Source organism: Epinephelus lanceolatus, chromosome 15, assembly GCF_041903045.1.
Source record: "Epinephelus lanceolatus isolate andai-2023 chromosome 15, ASM4190304v1, whole genome shotgun sequence".
In the NCBI taxonomy this organism is placed as follows: domain Eukaryota; kingdom Metazoa; phylum Chordata; class Actinopteri; order Perciformes; family Serranidae; genus Epinephelus; species Epinephelus lanceolatus.
Genome location: NC_135748.1, coordinates 31,434,662 through 31,451,987, shown reverse-complemented (window position 1 = coordinate 31,451,987; position 17,326 = coordinate 31,434,662). Strand labels below are relative to the sequence as shown.

The window sequence follows — 17,326 nt, the reverse complement described above, 5'->3', positions numbered from 1 at the left end:
TTCCATGCTGGTATATTATTGACAATGATCAACTGTATGTTGCAGTTGATAATGGTGTGCAAAATTACTGGCAAGTTAATTTAAAGTCGGGATTATTTGATAGTAATATTGACATTTGGACACTGTTTTCTCTCTCTAACACACACACACACACACACACACACACACTTGCTGTTAATGATATACTTGAGGGACGGACAAAGTCTGAGGGTCGCAGCTGATACAAACGTCCATGCTTGCAAAAAAAAGTACAGCCTTTCTCACAAACACATCCATAAAAAAAGACCTCACAACTCCAGCACTGTCATAATGCTCTAGTTTCATTTATTTCTCTCTTACAGCATCTCTTTTACAAAACAAATAAATCCCAAAACAGGACATTAGTAATGCTCTTTCAAAATAAAGAAAAACAAGAAAATGAACAGAATAAAGAATACAGTGGTTTCGTCTTTGAAAGGAGAGTCCTCAGTGTAATGACCGTCAGCCTTTTCCGATGGGAAGAGTGGATTCTGTGATGGACAAAAGTAGTAATAATGCCCCAGTCACACTTGCTCATTGACCATACACACAGATGCATGCGTGCACACACGTTGGGAAGACAGTGGTTTTCTTCAGCTCGGCTCTTTATTGCTAAGACGTTAGCTTGCTCTCCCTAACAGAGACCGGTGAACCTGACGTACAGCTGGCTACTGTGTGGATGTGTAAAAAGTCTTTGAAAATATAACTGAATCTTTTTAGAAAATAAGTTAACAGAGAAGAACTTGATGGAAATGATCATTACATCATTGGGGAATGAGTCTGTTTTTTGTGCTACCTTACGCTTATTAACCATAGGCTAGACTCTGTGGGGCCCCAGGCATAGAAATGTATCAAGGTCATTCGGTAACTAGGTGGGGCCCCAGTTTGGGTTTTCTGGGGGGAAAGCAGCAGTGCACTGTATAGTGCCTTTATTGGAGGTTTAAGAGGGTTTATAGTGCCAATATGAACGGCCACTGGGGGCCCCTTTTCCCACATTCTCCTAACAGTGCGCCCCTGACCATAGGCCAACATGGCCGCCCAAACCGACGGTATATTCACCAGAAAAAAAGACTAATGTGCATTACAGTGCTCTCCAATGTGGATGAGTATGCATGAAATAGTCCACCCTCAAACAGTGTTATAAATTTAATACAGTATGTATTAATGATTGAACTGTGTTTAGAAAGAACTGATTTTTTATCATATTCAGTTACTCCTTTCAAAGAATAAATCTTCAAGTGTAACTTTGGTACTTTTCAACCTTGACCCAAGTGACTGATGGGAACAATTTCTGAGATTGGTTCAGTATGAAACCACTCACGGCACTTAAACTACTTCTTTTTGCCACTGACAGGCTCAGATTGTTATTCCAAGTGTCTGACAACGTATAGAAATGATTCCTAAAGAGATGGACCCTTTTGTTGAGAGTAACATACTTTTTGTGTAACCAGAAACAGTGTCAAAATCACTATCGGTAAACTCACCAGACTGCATTTAAAAAACGAGCGATTTTAGCATGTGTAGATCCAGCATATTTTCACATCTAACTGGGTGAATTAAAGGTTTATTTCAACCAAACCAGAGTTGGTGCTTGTTGGAACAGTGGAAAGATGAATCAAAACGGTTTTTGTGAGTTTTATTTTGCTTCTTTTGCCTCTGAATGAAGTGTGTTTTACAATGACAGAACTTGCGTTTTTTTAAATGGAGTCTGGTTTGGTGATACCAGTGTTTCTGGTTAAACAAAAATGATCTTAATATCTTTCAAGAGATTTTTTGGGGGCTTTTATGCCTTTATTGGACAGGGCAGATTGGGTATGGGGGGGGGATTGTGCCTGTGGCCACTGCGGGTAGGGCATTGCCTTTGTATATGGGACACCAGCTCTACCCATTGAGCTACTGGGCACCCCAGGGATCTTATTCTTCAACAAAAAAAGATCTCTCTCTGTAGGGATACTTTCCATAATGGTGTCATACCCTTACAATAAAATTTTGAGCCTCTTAGTGGCAAAAACAAGCATTTTTAGTGGACGTAAATTGACAGTGCACGATTGCCCCTTCACATTACATTGCAAGCTGTTTCGCCACTGGTGGCTGAAGCCCTCTCGCTCTATACTGGACAAATTCCAAAACAGCTGTCTCCATTAGTCACTTAGACACAAAAATACAGAAAAAGGGGTCCAGATTGAAAAATACAGAACTTACCCTTTAAATTTGTTAATGTACATCTCTGTTAGAAGAGACAAGAATCAGCAATGTGTTAAAGTTAAGACAGTAACACACACAAAAAAACCTCCAGTGTAAATTAAGCATATATATTGTGAGAGACAACTTTTTGGACTCCATTCTTGTTTTGCTTACATCATGCTAGGCACTGTGCAAACAGTTAAGAGCCAAAAATCAGATGAACCAATCAGGGAGGAGCAGGATTCAAAAGGAACACCACAGCTTTCGTCAGTGAGTGCTTTCACATGCGCACAGTATTCAGGATCGCGGCTTGTATGCTGTTGAGGTTGTAGTCAGGATGAGCCCCTTTAAATTCCCCTACAGCAGCATGGCTGTATTTGTGGCGAGCCAAAATACTACTGCGTTAAAAGGAAACAGAAAAACACTCCAAAAGAAAATCAACCACTAATATTGCCTATCTTTAAATGCTCGGCGTTCAGACACACCAACTCATAAACTTCAGACTAAGATATTATCATAAACCTGCATGTAAACACACTCAATGTTGCTTTGATCGCATCTGGATGAAAGTTCACGCATAGAGACTGAATTATTTGACTGTTTTTTTTTCACCCATTGATTTCAGCGTCCCACTTTGATTCAACCTTGATTTGAACGGGACTCAACATCAAGTCACACACACACACACGCACACACACACACACATATGCACACACTCACGCACACACCGACATACGCTCCTGATTTCAGAGACACAGATGTGCTGTACATTTCATCACGCTTCAAAGACTGACTGACTCAGTCACAGAAAAAGAAAAGAAGAGAACTAAAAAGAATGAACAGAATGATGCTCTCATTGTTCATTTAATATTACAGTATATCTGATGCAGCACCTTCAGAGTTTAAAGAGTGAAAACAGGGAGATGAGAGTGATGTTGACGATGATGATGATGATGGTGGGGGTGGGGGGGGGTGGGGGTGACAGGAGGAAGGAAAGAGAGGGAAAAAGGATGGACCAGTGATTTCATTTTAAAGGGACACAGACATCATCTTTGCATACTGTGACAACCTGCTCATGACAGCAAATTGTCTCGCCCGTATCTCTATCAGCGAGATGCGATCGAACACTAAATCACAATTCAGTTTGCTCAGGGCCTGAAAAGATGACGAGAGGAGGAAATGGAGGAAGAGGAGGAGGGGACAGAGGAGAAAGAAAATCAATCAGGCTGTCTGCTTTCACCGCCGACACCCAGAGTAGATTTGTCATCCCGCAGCTGCCCCCACTGCACTGTCATATTCACAAGTATATATTTGAATTTATATTAAATCTCATTCATCTATCCCTCCGACCTCTGAGGTGTTAAGTTCGCCGGGAATCAGCCCACACATGGCAGATAGGAAGTGAGGAAAATGGAGGACATGGGTGTCAAAGGATTGAGAAAGTGATGACTAGATCTACAAGGAAGGAGGGACGGAGCAGAGGATTAAGGAGTGGGGACGAGAGACAGAAGGAGGCGGGTGTAAAGTGTATTTCTACAGCTGTCAAACACTTGAATGCACTGGTCCGAGAATTCACAGACAGAGCGGGATAAGAGTTACAGAAAGAGACAGAGGAAGAGAATATTTGGAAAGTCAGTGGCACCAGTTTGCCAGTCAGTTGAGTAACGATGGCTTCTGCATGACCCGAAATAATCTAGGGCAACACGTCTCTTCATTTAGAACAGGTCTTTGTTGTTTTTCTCTACAATAACTTTTTTTGTTTGTTTTTTTTTTGTTTCTACGCGGTTTTAGTCTCTCCAGTGTTAAAAGAGTTCACTTATGGCCTCTCAGTCGATCTGGTTCATTTGTGAGATGTGCCGTGGGCAAAGGTGGGTCGCCGGGCAGGCCAGTGGGAGAGTGAGGCAGAGTGGACAGTGGGAGGCGCCATCACCAGTTCATCATGGAGCTTCTGTTGAGGGTCATGAAGAAAACTTGGCTGCTACCTCCTGAACGCACCGATGCGAAGAATACCTACAGAGAGACACAGAGAATATTACCAACTAGAATCATAATCCCTGTTTGTGTTATTTATAATCAAATAAGGCTAGTTCAGGCATCTCAATCTATAAGTGCACTGTAGCATTTCAGTATAATCTCTTTTTGCATTTAAAGGGACAGTTCACCCTCAAATCAAAAGTACGTACATTTTTTTTCTTACCTGTAGTGCTATCTATCAGTCTAGATTATTTTGGTGTGAGTTGCCAAGTGTTGGAGATATCGGCCGTAGAGATATCTGCCTTCTCTTCACTATAATGGAACTAGATGGCACTCGGCTTGTGGCACTCACCGTGCAAAATGAAGCTTGCATCTGCTGCTAGCTCACCGAGCACCACTGAGCTAGCTAACGTTACAGCTCAGTCAAGGAGAACACCATTAATGTTTACATCTCATGCTGTCACATGCACAAGCCTCTCATCTTTGAGTAGATGCTTAATCTGTGCAGTGAAACAGTTGTCGGCTAACAGCTAACATAATGGAAACAGATGACACTCGGTTTGTGGTGCTCAAAGCGACAAAAAAGAAAAACTCAACATCAGTGTGTCTTTTCAAAAATCATGACACAGCTTTTCAAGATAATCCACAGACGTTGTTGTGAGCAGTTTCATGTTGGAACTATTTTCTTTATACTACGCTTTACCCACTGACCGTATTACAGGGCAGAAGGAAGTGTGCATCTACTGCTAACTGACATAGCATCACTGAGCTAGCTAACATTACAGCTCAGCTGAGGAGGCAGTCATTAATGTTTACATCTTGCACTGTCACAAGCTTCTCATCCATGAGTAGATGCACGCTTCCTTCTGTGCAGTGATTCTGCTGGTGCATGTGGTATGGTAGAATGAAAATAGTTCCTACATGAAACTGCTCAGCAGAAGAGGATGCCGTGAGTGTTTAAATTTTATGCTGTTAGACATCATGACCTCATTGTGAGCAGTTTCATGTAGGAACTCTTTTCTTTCTACGATACTACACCCATCAACTGTATCACCACACAGAAGGAAGTGTGCATCTATTCATGGACAAGGCTTGTGACAGTGCCAGATGTAAACATTAACAGCATCCTCCTCAGCTGAGCTGCAACATTAGCTAGCTCAGTGGTGCTAGGTGAGCTAGCAGTAGATGCACGCTTCCTTCTGCCTGGTGACACAGTTGGCGGGTGTAGTTCGGTACAAAGAAAACAGTTCCCACAACAAGGTCTGTTGATTATCTTGAGTAACCGGGTCATGATTTCTGGAAAGAGACATTGCTGTTGAGTTTTTTTTATATGTATTTTTTTTTGGCACTTTGAGCTCCACAAACTGAGTGCCATCTAGTTCTGTTATATTCGAGAGAAGGCAGACATCTCTCGAACACTCGGCAACTCACACCAAAATAATCTAGATTGGTAAATAGCACTACAGGTAAGAGGGAAAATATGTGTTTTGATTTTTGGGGTGAACTGTCCCTTTAAATTCAAGTCTTTGGGTATACGTCTGCTTAAATTTGAATGGACAAAGTTGTATCTGACAAACTGGACATATCTGCTATGTTATCTGAACTTGAAAATGTCACCTGATGTGGAGCAGTGTGAGATCTACACAAATAATACCAAACTCTACAATCAGTGTTTTAACAACTTGCGTCAATGCATGTGTGTTTTTCAATATTTCGTCACACAAAAGTGCTGCAATCACGACCACTCTAAAGACAGAGTACAAATCAAGACCAGTGAAGTATGTGTCTAAATATTCAGTGATTGTGCTGCTACTATTTCCAAGGAACAGATAAAAATAACCGAAAATCAAAGAGTGTGTTTTTATTTCTCACCTTGTCGTTCCGCTCACACAGGAATTTGAGTCTCTGGGCTCTCTTGTGCATAAAGACTCCATCCAGATGACCTGTCTCCACAGAGCGGATCTCTATGGCTTTCTCACCCCAGCCCATAATCTGATTAGAGTGGATATAGGCTTTAAAAGAGTAAACACAACACACCATTAGAACAAACATTGGGATTCATTGACACTAGCCTGAACAGTGGCAGTTTTGAAAGTGTAATACCACTGACTGTCACATGAGGGCAGTAAAGTACAGGCAACCAAGTGGTATTTTCTGTTCAAACAACACATGCAACAAACATTTCTTTGTTCGACTTTTGATCTCTTGGTCTTTCTTCCCTGTGTCTTACCTCCTGACTTTCCCCTTTTACATTTACTATTGATTTTCTGTATCTATTTTCCATTCTTCTCAAACTTTTACCCTCGCTCCCCCGTCTGGAAGCCTTCCTGTGAAGGCTGATGTTATAAACTGATCTCTGAATGCAATTAAACCTCAAATGAACCCACATAAGCTTATTTCTCAGATAGTATTTTTGATCCGCATCGCAACACACACACACACACACACAGGCACTGAAATGGGTTCTAGCATACATCACTGTAGTCATTCAAACCTCTTAACTTAAAGTTCGGTTATCTTTAATCGAGAACTTTGAACTGAGAGCTCCTCTGTGATGTTTTAATGACTCCAGTGTTGATAAAAAATAAATAAATTAAAATCAGCTAAACACACATATAAGTATGTGTGTGTGGGGGTGGGACATACCAACGGAGGTAGGCATCTCTCCCCACTGTAGCACCACGTCCTTGGTGATTCGCCCGTAGGTGTTGACGTAGACGCCCTCGTCCTCGTAACAGAGCAGCATCTCCATTCCATCCGTCTTCGGCAGCACCACGATGGCATGGGGCGTCACCTGGCTCTGGATCTATCGCAGATACACACACACGCAAACATTTCAGAGGCTTTAATTAAAAGCTGTCAAATTTAATCATAATCTACAGTAGATTAAAATATTACAGAGGGTTCATCACGGGCATTTAATGCAACAGAATTTGGCCGGTTCTTTGGCAGATTTTTGGATCGGCCCGCGTGCTGTAATCCTCTAAAGAGCAAGTTTGCCAACATTGACAAGGCTGCCAAATACCAGGCATCAAAGGGTTCAGACTTTGGCGTGTTGTCTGAGAAGCCTTGTTCTGTGGAATCATCTAACGGACAAACTATGGCACTTTTATTTGACCTTAATTAACAGGAGCAACATCAGAAGAGTTGGGGGTCAGTAACACACACAGACAGAGCTTGAGTCTTAGCACGTTACCCAAAGTGTAGCCCAGAGAGCGACCGCATTATTTGTGCCAGCAGGCTCTCGTGAGGTGTGACTCTGAGTTACACTTCAGGAGCACAACAACGGATTGCGTCAGTAAAATGAATGAGTGATAAGGTGATGAAGGAACTCATCTTAGCCCACGAGAAACTGCATCTACTGTACTCAAGAGGTGGAGCACATATTGACCACATTAAGGAATCATACTGTGGTGGTGGTGTTGGTGAGAGTCAGGTGCAGTTTTTGGAATATTGTCACCAATCTGACAGCAATGTTCTTCCAATTTAAATTAAGGTAATACTATTTTTAGGCTTTAAAGGGGAGCCACCTAAATTAAAAATTCCGATATGTTATTCCAATGGTCTAGGATAGTTCAATCAATGTTTGTGAACATTAGCTGCTCTCTCACAAACCCAGAAACAGAAGAAGGAAGTTTCAAACTTGTGGTGTCCTAGTGTATAAAGTCGGAGGCTGCTCCATAGTAGGGGTGGGGGAAATTTCCGATTCTTAGATGCATCGCGATTCGGACGTGGACGAATCTGAATCGATTCACAAAAGTCCAAATTTCGATTAATTAGAGTAATACAGAAGGTTCTAAATGATGCGGAACTAAGAAGCGCGGTACGTGTCATCTCCGGGACACTTTGGGATGCGCACCTGGAGCAGACACGCCGACACGCGCACAGAGGAAAACAAACATGGCTGACCGCTACCCACCTCGCCGTGAGAGCTGAACAGCTTCTTCTAATTTAAAAGTAGACGTGTGGAAATACTTCGGCTTCTACAACGTTGACGGCGGAAGCGAACTGGACAAGAGCCACGTTATATGTAAGCTGTGTCGTGCTAAAATAAAATACTTTGGCAACACAACAAACATGAGAAGCCATGTAACTCGATTCCACCTGACGGAGGAGTCAGGGAGATGGCAGGCTGTTGTTGCTGCGGCTACTAGTGGCGCTACCGACCAGAGAACAATCGAGGAAGCAATTAGAAAGCTGCCACCCTCATCGGAAAAGGTGAAGCGAATTATGAAGGCCATCGCGGCATTTATTGCCAAGGATTTGCGTCCTTATTCTGTTGTGGAAAATCAGGGATTTCGAGCACTGCTGCATACACTGGAGCCCAGATACACCATCCCATCCCGACGCTATTTCACCGACACTCTACAACCAAACCAAAACAGAAGTCATGGCCTCACTGTTGAAGGCAGGCAGGTAGGAACGCAGTCACACGTGATGCGTGGACATCTGTCGCCAACGACATACAACGAAGTTGTAACTTTACAGTTTGCAAGCATTTCCATTTATACGTTCAATAAAATATAACGGAAATGAATTCTACTCTTTCTTATTACAAATGCACGGTTTTTAAAAATTGCAAGTGTTGAATGCTTATTCAGTGAGACAAAAAGAAATGTGTGTTGTGAAAAAGTGCATCAATATACATAAATTAAAGATGCATCAATAATCGTTTTATAATCGAATCGTAGCCCCTGAATCGTAATCGTTATCGAATTGTGAGGTGCCCAAAGATTCCCACCCCTACTCCATAGACAGTGTTAGGGACCTGACTTTGTGGACCCACAGGATGTTTGTCTTCTTTTTTTGTCCCCAAATGAGCTTTATATTATTGTTCCGTTCTCAGTTCTGAAACAGAAAATGTCCCCATATCCTCCTGAGACCCTGTGTCCTCATATGGGACATCACATTTTGGGATTACGTGACCTTTTACTCTATTCTATTTAACTTAGACCTGTTGCCCTCATTCATGGACACTTTTTTTGTGCCACCTAGTGGTAGTAAGAGCACAGTACAGTGATCCATGAAACTAGATGGCAGCCATCCTTGCCAAGTCAGTCTGCAGCTGATCCCGACACCAAAGTGGACAAGGTCCAAAACCTGATCACATTTTATGGTTGTAACATGTTTATTTATGATTAATATGATTGACTAATTTTAACACTACTACTAACAGTAGCAAGCTAGAGCACTGCTAATTAGGAAGTACTAATTTAAGGACATTGGGACTTAAATATCGTTGACAATGTTTAGTTTTTTTATACTTATCAGGTCCTACTGATCCAAAATAGCTGAAAGAAATAAAAAATGCATACCAAACCATAGTTCGGGTCTCAAGAGGATATACTCAGAACATTCTCCTGGCTGCTCATCTTTAACATCTGTCCCAATTCATTGTCTATGGAGCAGCTCCAGACTTCATACCCTACGACAGGGGTGTCAAACATACAGCCCATGGGCCAAAACCGGCCCACCAGAGGGTCCGATTCAGCCCACTGGATGACTTTGCACACCTAATATTGATGCACTTGTGACGTCTAAAATGTGTCAGGTTTCAGGAGCAGGTTAAAAAGTGAGGATCCCCCCCCCTTTTCCTTTGTCCCCTTGACTAGAATGCAGCTCTCCGAAAAACAATGAATCCTAATTGTCGCCATATTTAAAGACATTAAACACTATTCAAAATACCGTCTAAGAAACTACCATAAGTTTAGATTTGTAAATGGTTAGTTAGGCAGGGGATGACTTCACGGGGGTCATCACAAACTTGAGTTTTAGCACTCTACCTTTTAGACTTGGGAGAGACTTTTGAACTGTCTTAGACCATTGGAACATGTTTGAATTCTGAAAATGGGTGCAGTTCCCCTTTAATTCTGCCATTTGTGTGTTATGGCTCCAGCATGACCAAACAACTTGCTGCTAGTCGCATAAATCTTTTCATAACCTCATGATGTCTCCTGTGGGTAAGATGAGTTTATTCATGCAACCTGTGTCTAGCGAGAGTGTCCATTAATCTCTACTCTAATGACCGGTACTGCACACAGACACATGTAGTACTTCTGTGCATCCACTATGGGGTTTATACTAAAGATCTATTGGTCTAGTCTAAAGGGTGGATGGCAGGATGTCACCTTCATCTGTTTGGCACACTGGAAGAGAAGTTGGCAGGGAGGGAGGGAGAGAGAGAGAGGAAGCATGGATTAAGGCAAAAATAATAATAAAAATAATAATAAGTCTTGCCGTGCACTCACTGTAAAGCATGGACTCAAGTGACCGCGAGCTACCATCGCGTGTCCTCACATCTGTATTCACTGGTTTATATTTACTGAAATATTGCCACTAAATCAAGAGTTTGGCTGGACTGTGTTTGAACTTGATTTGGGTAAGAGCATGCGATTAGTGAAGCCACAGCGGAACAAACTAATCTGCATGCAAGTACCAAAAACTGATTTGCATTCACGCACATGGTGCACCTAGCTTCCAGACTAGACTTAACTGACTGCATGCTGCCATGGGACAAAACAGGTATGCTAAGAGAATATGCTGACCTCTTGACAACAATCTCTGGGGATGACCTTTGTTGTCGCAGCTAATACTTCAATAACGTCAGTAATTTGAGCTACATTCCAGACAGTCTGAGCCTAACGCACCATATTTAGCAAACTAAAAAAAGTATCTGATAAAAGAGGTAAAGCAGCCATCAATCTTTTATTTGCGTGACAGAAAATCAATCAAAGAGGTAATTTGTCAAGAGAAGTCATTGTAATCGTAGTGGCTAATCCTGGCGAGACAGCACGTGAGTCACCGCTGACCTTGGCGCAGACAGCGATCAGCAGGTAATACAGTAGACACTGAGGAACTGGGTGTGTCGTCCTTCATCCAGACTCATTAGATCAAGAGACAGACGTGTTTATTGAAGATTTACAAAAGATTAACACTCAGATAAACATGAGAAAAGCCCTGCACTTACATGCGAGGGGATGTAGATGTCGTAAGGGTTGCCTGAGTCCACGTCGATGACATGGAAGCCCACGCTGGAGCCGTAGATGACCTTTAGCCTCTGACCTTCTTCCACCGTCAGGTCGACCAGCTGGGGACGGTGCTGCAGCTCAGTGAATGACTAACAGAGCAGGATGGCGAATCAGACAGGAGGAGGAGAGGAAAATAAATGGGGCAGGAAGTGAAGGAGGAAAAAAGATGTTCAGTGATAGAGGATGATGAAACAGGAAACAGTGAGGAGCGTGGAGTCACAAAGACAAAGTCAGAGGGATACATAAATACAATAAATTAATTCTGCATCTATACATGTGCAAAGTGTGTATGTTTGTGTGCATGTACGTGCTTCCGTACCTTAAAGGCCATGAACTTGTGGTAGGGTTTGGGAGCCCAGGCATAGATTTCCACAGAGTTCTTCAGAGCAATCACCAGGAACTTAATCCTCTCGTATTTTACTGGAAACAGGACAAAGATAAGCCTTTAACAACCTGACCCTGCATACAAAATGAACTGGTGTTTTCCACATTTATCGATACATATTGATTCTGAATATTCGAAAGAATTTCAAAACTCATTTTCTGCAGTTTCGATTCACTGGTACCAGCTGCACTTTCTTACTGTCTCTTACTGTTAATCTTTACTGGAGCTATTCTCTTGTTTTCTGCTGCGAAAGAAAAGAAAAGCTGTTGTTGTCATGTTATAGCCTCCAAAAATGTATCTTGTAATTAAAAAATTCCAAATGAAAGTTCACCCAAAAATCTAAATTCACTCAATACCTACTTGCCCCTGTGCTGATGTGAGGATTGGTGAAGATCTCCAGTTCACACTCCTGCAGTTTCAGCAGAAAACCACATCCAGTACAATTGAAATGAATTGTGACCAGTTTTATAGTGTAAAAAAACCCTATAAAATGTCTCCATACTGCTCGTGTGGTGTAATCCAAGTGTCTGTGAGCCACGGCATTCAAATTTGCCCCGAAAACACACCATTTACTAACCTGGAAATCCAGATGCCCCGCCCCTAGCAAATTCGAATTTGCTCTGCACAGAGATCTGGCCCCGACGAGCAGAGCCCGCTGAATCGCAAATCGGACCAATCAGATCAGTCTATCTGACAGAGGTGGGCTCTGGGCGGGCGTAACATGATGACGACAGCGCTGCGCCGTAGGAGTCGAAAAGTAAACAGCCAAGATGACAGCTGCCGAAGGACTGCGTCCATTCAATTTAGCTTTGGCAGAAACGCTAAGCCAACTACACTTATCTTTTTCCTTGAGAGAGGAACAGAAGACTGCCCTAGAAGCCTTCGCTTCCAGGAAGGACGTTTTTGCCGTCTTGCCGACGGGATACGACAAAAGCATAATCTATCAGTTAGTCCCACTGTTCGGCAAACAAATGAGGCTTAGTGCAATGAATACATCACCTTGTTTTTTGCTCTGATTGGCTACCGTGCTATCCAATTGTGTGCAGCGGCATTTGAAATGCCTCAGTTACTGCCGCCCCTTGGGTAGGAAGGGTGTATCGGTGAGGGCCAGACTCAAAATCTTTCTAGATTTGAGTCTGGATTTCCAGACTAACCATTTACGCCATGTTTTAAGCCTAAAGTTAGCTAAAGTTGACATTTAGGCTACAAACATGGTGTAAATGGCGTTATTTCATGTCAAATTTGAATGTTGCGGCTTACAGACACTTGAATTACACTACACAAGCACATTTTAACTACATTTTAAAACTGGTCTCAATTCACTTCAACTGTGCTGGATTTGGCTGCAATGCTGTTTTCCTCTGCAACTCTGGGAGAGTTATGTGAATTGCACATCTTTATCCATCCTCATCCTCAGCACAGGGGTGACTAGATATCGAGTGAATTTTCAATTTTGGGTGAACTATCACTTTAACTTGTGTACCCTCACTGTTGTTTTTTTCCCTGTAGTATGAAAAATGGTATCGAATATTGATATTTTTCAAGGTTTAATTTCAAAGTGACAACACAATAATGTACATTAGATTTTATTTTTTAAGTAGTTATAAGGTGATCCATCTGTCATCTATTGTTTCTAATAATTAGGACCCTGAATGTGATGAGCCATCATCCTCGTCCCTACCCTACTGGTTTAAATCTCCTGCATTTGGTGTGAAGAAAAACATGAAGGGCCCCTGGGTAAGTATTACCACAACGCATTTCTAGTTTAATAAAAATAAGAAGAATAAAAGTCAATATTTTCGGCTGTATAGGAACTTCCCTCAACAGCATTAAGCAAATTTTGGACACCAAACCTGGTAGCAAAAGTAAAATGCAGTTTACTAATTAAAAACTGTTTCCAAGGTCACTTTATTCTGAAGTTATACAGCCTATTGTGTTATATTTTACTATATTTCTTTTGCTTCTTTGTGTCAATACTGTAGCTGCATAGTACATGCCACCTGAATATAAAACATTACTCATTCTCTTTTCTTGTTTAAATCTCCCCAGCTGGTTAAAGACTTAAGAAAACAACCTGCCAGACAAAATCCTGCCGATCTAACTCCATAAAGAACGTTTCAGCTCAGGCATAAACATCAGCCTGTGCACATGTAGTCTGAATAAATGTATTCATTCATAACATGCACACAGATCCTTACCAACTTTATAATGCACACAGCCCTCCAGGTCCCCGACTGTAATCCAGCCCTGCTTCTTCTCAACTTCCGGGTCATTATGTAATATTCTGTTCCTGAGCCAAGACAAGTAGTAGACACGCAACTTGTTCTTTTTCCCTGAGAGGGATGGGACAAAGACAGAAAGAGAAATGAGATCAAATTCACAGGAATTGAGTCCTAAAAAACAAAAATATATAATAGAAACCTATTCGGCTGTAAACAGCACACAATGGCAGATTAGCCTGGATTAACCAAATGTGTGACACGCAACAGTACACATTTCGAATAAAACTAATACTATCAATGTTTTGGTGTTCAACCTACCAGATATGGTGACGAGCACATTGAGCCCCTCCAGCACATCCATCTGCAGGAAGCGTCGTCTGGTGATCAGGTTATAGACTTTTCCCTGTCCACTTCGGTCAAGCAGCATGAGCCCGTTCTCTGTCCCCACCAGCAGGTTCACACCTAAACACACATGCATACACACACAAGAGTCAGAGACACACAAACATACACAAAAGACAGGTGGAGGTATTCAGGACAGATAGGAAGATGAAGGATGTTCCTCCTACCCCAGAGAGCGGCACACAGGATCTCGGAGTTGAAGCGTTTCTTGTATTTGCGGATCTCTGGCGTGTCGCTGTGGGGCCTGATGTTGGTCGGGTTGACGTTGACCACGGAGATCTTTCTGGCTTCGTTTAGTCTGGCCTGCTCCTGCCTCAGCAGCTCATTGGCAAACATGGCTGGGATACAGAAGAAGAAAAGAAAGATGGAGAAACAGAGAAAGATGTAATTCAATTGATCTTTCGACAGCTGTGCAGACAAAAAAAATTGGTTGATGACAATAAAGAGGTTGAATATTTAAAATGTTTTTGTTTACCTGCTGCTGAGTTCTCATCGTCATTTTCACTTGGGGAGGTTTGATAGACACGTGGATCAACAAATGGGGTGAAGGACGCTTTGGATCCGCCCAGGCCAAACTGTAAGACAGAAAACAGTGAGTGATTAATTAACAGCAGCAGCCTACATTAACACGGTACTGTCACCTGTTTTGACAAATAGACAATATGACAATATGAGACACTATGATATGTGGGTAAAAAAGGGGCTTAAAGGAGCAGTGTGTAGGATTTAGTGGCTTTTAGCGGTGAGAACTGCAGATTGTGACCGACTGAAACTTCTCCCACGTGCCAAGCAAACTCCCGGTTAGGATTCATTCATTGTTTGTTGTTCAGGGAGTTTTTACCCCGTGAATTATCTGCAGAGGTCTCTTCCTCTCCAAAACAAATGGACTGACAGGACGCTAGCCAAATACCTGCTAATGAGTAGCCACCTTTTCTCTCTGATAACTTAAGATCCAGACGTTTTGGAAGTTTTTACGGGGAGCCAAATTATCCACAGAGGTCTCATCGTCTCCAGACCTGGTCATTTAAACTGTTAAAAACCCTGAATAAAGCGGTTTCACATTTTAAAAAATTGTGTTTTCCTGACGCTGCCTATTTTGGAGGGATTTCTGACGCAAAAACGTGAAAACCTGCAAAGGCAAATGGCCCTATGTAGAGCCAGTGTTTGATTTGTCCATCCTGGGCTACTGTAGAAACATGGCAGCGCAACATGGTGGACTCCATAGATGAGGCCCGCCCCCTTTGTAGATATACATGGCTCATTCTAAAGCCCAGTTCAGACCAATGATTTGTGACAAGATGCAACCATTTCAGAACGTAGCACCCGTTCATCACTACTGCAAATACAATCGTAGCCAGTATCTCACTATCACTGTCCTCATTCATACTTTAAGAAGCTACAATTATATTCAGCCACAAAATAAGTCTGAAAAGCTTGAAATCAGAACAGAAGTACAGAGAGCTGTTGCATAGCGATGATACACCATCTCATCTAGTTGCATTGGTGTGAACCGGCAGATTTCTAGAACGTTGCAGAATGGTATATTGCAAGTAGTTGCCTGTTTCAACTTGTCTCATTGCAAATCTTTGGTCTGAAATGGGCTGAAGGTAACAAAAACATAACAATTCTTATTTTCAGGTGATTAAACACTAATGAAAACATACTTATTATGTTATATTTCCATCTAATCCTATACACTGGACCTTGAAGTGCTGGATTTGTTCAATGCCAGGCATGAGACCTCATCTTGGAAAAACCATTTATATGAATTTAAAAATTAATTTGTAAAGTTTTAATATTAATTTAAGATTTATTACATTAATTTAACTTTGTGTTTTATTTATAGCACTCTATCCATGAATGAGTGTAAGTGTGTGTGTCTGACCTCTGTCATGTCGCCCAGTTCCTGCAGGGCTGAGGTGGGTGTGGCTGAGGGAGAGTTGCTCTGCTGCACCAGGTCAGGGAGGTTACCATGGTTACCGTGATTCCCGAACCCATTACTCTCAGTGTGGCCACCTCTGCTCCTCTCCTCTGCCTGGGAGACAGAAAGAGAAAGAGAGAAAAGAGTTGAGAAACAAAGGGAGGAGGAAGGAGGAGATGTAATGTTGAGAGGGGGTTTTACAAAAAAAATGAGAGCAGAAGCAGTAAAAGAAGATTAAGTGGTCATGAAGCAACAAAACGAGCCCAGTTTGGTAATAGAAAATAAACAAAAACAGTGTTTTCTCTGCTCATTCTCATTCCCTTCTCTCTGAATCCTTGTGGCTTGTGTGTGTGTGTGTGTGTGTGTGTGTGTTCACAGTCATCACCTCTCTCATCACGAGAGTGCCGTCCTTGGAGCTATTATAGGCATCTCCCAGAGAGTCCTCTGTCAGCCCTCCATACGACTCACTGCTGCTCTGCACTGCTGGCCTGCAACACACACACATGCAAAACACAAAACACACACGCAGACCTGATTATTTACAAAGCAATTCTACCAAAACTGTACTGACAAGCTACTGGCATGGCGCATATTCCAAAAACATGCATGACTCAACACAAATGAATACTGACAATTCCAGCTTGGGAAAACAGAGACAGAGGGGAAAAACAAAAACATAGGGGACAACTTACATGATGCGGGGGATGTCGCTAACAGCAACAGTGCCATCATGCCCCACCGTCTCCCCGTCCTCATCGCTGCTCTCTGAATCTTCACTGGAGGACGAGTAGTCTGTCACCTTTATTAGCACGTGAGAAATAAAGACAAAATTAAGAGGATAAGTCAGAAATCCTCTGAGAGCCAAGACAAAGGACTAAAAGTTTCAAAATCTTGTTCTTGTGTAATGTTTTTATTGTGGAATCACTCAAATGAAAGGAATACCTCATCCATAAAATGATAATCTGTATAGTTATTACTCACTGTGTAAAGAAAACATTCTTCTAGCATGTCTCAACAGTGAACGAAGAATCCAAAAAACGCGAACATGCTTGATGAACTGAAGTCAAAACAGGCTGTGTTTAACAACAGCAAAAGCATATCAAAACTCCCAGGTACAAACTCAATACAATCCAAGTCATCCATTTCACTGAGCAGCACTGCATGAGTTGTGGATGTCTTGATATACATTTGT

General features: G+C 42.1%; 1 protein-coding gene across 22 annotated transcripts in view; it reads right to left on the bottom strand.

Moving 5' to 3' along the window:
• Nucleotides 1-3,050: 3,050 nt before the first annotated feature.
• tnika (TRAF2 and NCK interacting kinase a) overlaps nucleotides 3,051-17,326 on the bottom strand; it is a 110,578-nt gene continuing 96,302 nt past the window's right edge. For 15 of the 22 annotated variants that reach the window (XM_033642000.2, XM_033642004.2, XM_033642006.2 and 12 more), the window contains 13 exons: nucleotides 16,827-16,933; nucleotides 16,520-16,622; nucleotides 16,099-16,248; nucleotides 14,689-14,788; nucleotides 14,381-14,551; nucleotides 14,130-14,273; nucleotides 13,788-13,922; nucleotides 11,524-11,624; nucleotides 11,144-11,293; nucleotides 10,305-10,322; nucleotides 6,823-6,982; nucleotides 6,049-6,188; nucleotides 3,930-4,212 (listed from right to left, as the gene is read on the bottom strand). In XM_033642000.2, coding sequence (XP_033497891.2) covers nucleotides 4,129-4,212; nucleotides 6,049-6,188; nucleotides 6,823-6,982; nucleotides 10,305-10,322; nucleotides 11,144-11,293; nucleotides 11,524-11,624; nucleotides 13,788-13,922; nucleotides 14,130-14,273; nucleotides 14,381-14,551; nucleotides 14,689-14,788; nucleotides 16,099-16,248; nucleotides 16,520-16,622; nucleotides 16,827-16,933 — 1,563 coding nt within the window. In that variant the 3' untranslated portion in view covers nucleotides 3,930-4,128. Of the gene's footprint in view, nucleotides 4,213-6,048; nucleotides 6,189-6,822; nucleotides 6,983-10,304; nucleotides 10,323-11,143; nucleotides 11,294-11,523; nucleotides 11,625-13,787; nucleotides 13,923-14,129; nucleotides 14,274-14,380; nucleotides 14,552-14,688; nucleotides 14,789-16,098; nucleotides 16,249-16,519; nucleotides 16,623-16,826; nucleotides 16,934-17,326 lie in introns of all 22 variants that reach the window. The other 7 variants (XM_033642003.2, XM_033642012.2, XM_033642008.2 and 4 more) reach the window with 2 other exon arrangements.